The following is a 5024-nucleotide window of genomic DNA, read 5'->3' as shown; positions in this document are numbered from 1 at the left end:
AAAATCAAATAGGGAATATTTAAAGCACTAGGCATCTTGCAGATCGGTAAACTAAAATTTTAAGAATTTTCTCTAATACACCAAATTAATGCTGATATATGCCGAATACAAATTATAATTCTTTAAAATTATTATCGATTATGAGGTATTCAACTGTTCATCTATTTCCACAACCAAATCTGAATTTCAAGACCAAAATTTGTGTTTTTTTTTTAATTTCGGGAATTCCCGGGACAAATTACAAAAAATCCGGGATTCGGGAATTACCGGTTTTGGAAAAATCCCGGGAATTTTGTCCCGGGAATTCCCGGGATGGACGCACTAAAAACCTCAATACCCAGACCTCAATGATAAAGAAGTTTTCCTAATCTCTTGTACTCTATACAATAATACGATTCATTAAACCACTGAGCACAAACCAAGAGAAATCTTCTTTGGATTAAAGGATGGTCAGGAAAGACCATTGAATATTGACCAAATGGTAGAAGAAAAATCAAATTTTACCAGGAAATATCTGAAGTTAATAAAAAAACACAAACTAAAGATTTGAATTACCATAACAAAAAAAGAGAACAACCTCCCCAAATCCAAGAAGATTCCGAAGCATTTAAAAGAGTACAAGGCATTAAGCGTAAAACGAAAGAAATGTATTTACCCGTTAGAATCATCCAAAATAATGACAACATAGCAACTGATGATTCTGGCAGGGAAATACATAAAGAAAACATTAAAAGAATATAAAATAACATATTTTTTTTACCTTTAGGATGCACCTGATCATAATGATGACACTTCTCAATTTCTCATTTGGAAAATTAATCCAAATCCACAACGTTAACCCAGAAAACTCACCCATGCAAATAAAACTTGGTCAGGGAAGATTAGTAACAGGATACACAAGAATCTTGCATACTATAGACTTGGATAAGATAAGCCAAGCAATATCAACATTAGAAGAATTAGTTCAAAAATTCAATAATTCAGGAGATTTTTCAAAAATAATTGATTTCAAAATTCAGAAGTTAACTAACGAATACAAAACAATTTTACCAAAACACTCAAAAAAAAAAAAAAGCCATTGAAATATTAGAAAGTACTATCAAATTAATAACAGGTAACCTTGACGCTAGAGATTTAGTCACAATTAACAAAAATATTCAAGCAATCAAAGAAAACAATTATAATCTGATAAAAGAAAATAACAATCAAATTATTGTAAATCAATCATTCCAAAAACATTTAACTGGGTTAACTGAAGAAATTAAAAATTATAAAAACACAATTTTCAAACTCACCTCTCAAAAGAATTTTGTTATTACTGAAAACTCAAAAATTGCCCTTATATTCAAGATAGAAACTTTGCAAAACCTGATGCATAGCTTAAGTAATCAGTACCAATCAAATATTGTGCACCATAATTTACTAACCATTAGAGAACTAAGAATAATGTTCGAGGAGCTGGAATCAACTGGACTAACACCACTAAGCTTGAATGATATCTATAACTTCATAAGCGTCACAAGCTTTTATCACGGGAATCACCTTATATTCAGCTTCGATGTTCCAAGAGTGTCGGAAACAATTTACGAGAAAATGAGAATTGAACCCCTTCCCACAAACGGCAAAATGATTGACTTAGGAAGACATTCAACCTTCCTTGTTAGTAAAACTGAAGTCTTATCAGTTCTACAAAATGAAAAATCGAGCATTTTTCGAAGAAATGAACTTTTGAACATTACTGATGCATGCATCGTTCCATTATTTCAAGTTTTAAAAGGAAAATGTCCTTTTAAAGAAATAACACTGCAAACTCAAGTTCAGCTGTTGACATTTGGAACTATAATTGTCAAATCAGCGTTGAACACAACATTAAGTAGTACATGTGGAATCAACGAAAAGCAGCTTTATGAGAACAACATGATAATTTTCCATAACTGCTCAGTAATAATTCAGAACCAATTGTTCAAAAACTTAGAGCTTCAGTTCAACCATCCAAACATCCTACCTATCAAATCAACGCAGATAGTAGAGAGTCACTTAGAAAAGCAATTCAATCTATCCGTCTTGCATGAAGCCCAGAAAGTCAATCGTCATCATCTGAAATCTTTAAGGACTTATCAACATTCATCATTAGGGGGTATCCTAGTTATCATTCTCATAATCATCGCGGCCCTTGCATACATCCAATGGAACGCGATAACAGCTTTCTTCAAGAAACGCACGGGACGTGCTTTGACTAGAGGGGGAGGAGTTAACAACGAGCTTGCCCTGAGAACTTCAACCGAAGTTCCCACGACCTTCCCTACGACGTCACCACCACGGATCATCTTAACACCAACAACAACAACGAATCAGCTGACACAGCATCACACAGCATCACACCGATGCTGTGCCCCATCTTTCCCACAAGGCAGTATTGAAGAACGTGACTGCAAGGTAAACACAGACACAGCTTGTATTATTAATTTATAATATAGATTCATTCTTGTTCAAACCTAACTAGAGTGCGGTTCGTCATCCGAACATCCTAAATTTAAGTTCAAGTCTTTTTTTAAAAAACGCACTAAATGCGTTCAATCCTTTAATTTATGTATTGATTAAAAAAATCATAACTCGGTCAATGATTTTTTGCACAACCTGGAAATTTCTGAAAAGTTGGCATTTTATGTCCTCTAAAACATATCAAAAATGAAAAAATAAAAATAATGTTTTTGCAAACAAAAATTTAAATAAAAATCACAAAAAATTTTACCGTGTAACATTTTTTTCCAGTGTAGTCCATATCCATACCTACAATTTTGCCGAAGACACCAAAACGATCAAAAATTCCTTCGAAAGATACAGATTTTGAATTTTCATACATCATTTTTGTATGGACAGCTGCCAAATTTGTATGGAAAATTATATGGACAAACTATAATGCAAAATAGCTTTTTTGGGCATACCGAAGGCACCTAAAAAGTTTTAGTCGAATTAAAAAATACAAAAAAATCGAATTACCGAAATCTGAGAGAACTGCTCAACTGGGTTTCTTTGTTCTATGATTTGCAATTGCTTCACGGGAAGATACGTTTTAAATTGCGTTAGCAAAATATAAATTATCATTCAATTCGATTATTCGTTTCCCGCGAATCGCGGCGACAAATATCGTTTCAACGCGATTGTTCAAGTCCTTTAGATAACATCATAACTCATCAGTCATTAATTGGTCGCTCATCTTATAATAATTTAAAAGTATAAATAGTCTCAGGTCAACTCTACGTAAATATGTAACGCTGAGTTTAATATTTCACCTTAAACACACATAATTTTGATTATATCTTTCCACAGCCGGCTGTCTAAGATTGAATCATTTATGCTAAACTCAACACCAAATAAACGGGAATGGTCTCATCCGCATCATCCGATTGTTTGCCTTGAGAATACATAAAAATCACCCTATTCAACGAAATTCATTGATTATTGGGCCACATCCTCTATGATGAATCCTGGCCATTACCCTTCCCCACTAACAAAATCCCAAGTAGAAGTAGTTTTCCGGCACACGCGGGGGTGTGGATATCGTATAGAACCCACCCTAGGTAGCAGCCTGTGCTAACTAACATTCCCGTCCCATCCCCTCGAGATCTACAAACTGACATGGCGGGCGCCGTTGGTGGCCAACGACTGTTTCCTATTCGCACCGGCTCTAGTTTTGATGATCGTGATTTTTTATCTTTTCAGCACATCATTTGATCGTTGAAGCGTGTGACCGGTTGTGCTGATGGGATATTACGGTCCTGTTCAGCAACGGAGAAGGACAACCATGGGTGGTCTCTCATGCTCATGCTCATGCTCATCCCTTTTCCCTTTTGTACATGTAGGACCACATTTGAAATCACTGAATAGCGAAAGCTACTGTATTTCATGAATAAATGAAAGTGGCTAGTATTTAAAATTGAGGTGAAAAGTCATCGATTGTGATTGGACACTCAATAATATTTTAACTGAATGAATATACATTAAAAGAAAATCTGAATAAATAAAAAAAAAAAGATTCATTGGTTTTTTTTATACTGAGTTTTTGTCCGTTTCCCTTTGCCCGAAAAATTTGGGGGCAAAACAAATTACTGATGATAAAACAAAATATATGAAAAAAACGATTGTATCAAGGATTCAAATTTTTTTTTCTATATTTTCAATCAAATATAGCACACCAAAAAAGATGCAAGAATAACAATACTTTCATTAAATTACTGATATTTCGATATTTTTTTAGCATTGCTGTTACAATGTAAAAGCAAATTCCACGTTTTGTTAAATAAAAAGTTTGAAACTGTGTTTTTTTATTTGTTTGGTACGATTTGTTGACTATATATGCCCTTCCTAACACACACAAACACCCCTAACGCCTTACGGTTGAAAACACCCCCCATTGAAGAATCCTGGATACGGGCCTGCCAACATCTATAAAGACAACTTCTTTTTTTACTCCATTTCGACCAAAAAACTAAATCTGTCCTTTTAGTTTCAATATTCTGCTTTTTGAGATTCGGCGGGAATTTTAAATACCGCAATATTATATCAAACTAGGTTTTGTAGATTCCTTTTACTTTTTTTTTTTAATTATTCTTGAACTTTATCTTCTCAAAAAGATCGTAGGATGCTTATGAGGGTTTATTTTAAGATAGTTTCAAATATTCTCAGTCAGATTCCTAAATGAAAATGATTTTTCTTTTTTCGTTGATTAGGGTTTAGACATCTTATTTGGACTTCTATCGTTTGCCTTTCTTTATCGTTCACAATGTACATACTACTACTATCACGTTTTTAAAGAAAAAGCTTTTTCTGCAAACTTCTTCCTGCCCTTTTTTGGTTTGTTGTTTGAAAAATGTCCACTTTGTACTCCGAACATCTGTTGATCAAGTTCTTTGTGTTTTGTTTTGAAGCAATAAATTGGTAATTCTTTTTTATCTTTTTCTCATACCGAATTAGTTCTTTTGTTTCTATCTTCCCATCCTTTTTTAATTTGAGATTCTTATGCT

At 33.6% G+C, this 5024-nt stretch overlaps 1 protein-coding gene across 1 annotated transcript; it reads left to right on the top strand.

Moving 5' to 3' along the window:
- The first annotated feature begins 256 nt into the window (after positions 1 to 256).
- On the top strand, positions 257 to 2499 carry LOC119770195. Its single transcript, XM_038264641.1, has one exon. The coding sequence runs from the start codon at positions 1372 to 1374 to the stop codon at positions 2470 to 2472; it is 1101 nt and encodes a 366-aa protein (XP_038120569.1). The 5' UTR covers positions 257 to 1371; the 3' UTR covers positions 2473 to 2499.
- Positions 2500 to 5024: the final 2525 nt, after the last annotated feature.

The sequence above is a fragment of the Culex quinquefasciatus genome, chromosome 3 (genome assembly GCF_015732765.1).
Source record: "Culex quinquefasciatus strain JHB chromosome 3, VPISU_Cqui_1.0_pri_paternal, whole genome shotgun sequence".
In the NCBI taxonomy this organism is placed as follows: domain Eukaryota; kingdom Metazoa; phylum Arthropoda; class Insecta; order Diptera; family Culicidae; genus Culex; species Culex quinquefasciatus.
This window is presented reverse-complemented; position numbering and strand designations above follow the sequence as displayed.

What these genes read in the sequence shown, in the direction of transcription:
- LOC119770195 (XM_038264641.1), top strand. Translation starts at nt 1,372, where the DNA reads ATGCATAGCTTAAGTAATCAGTACCAATCAAATATTGTGCACCATAAT.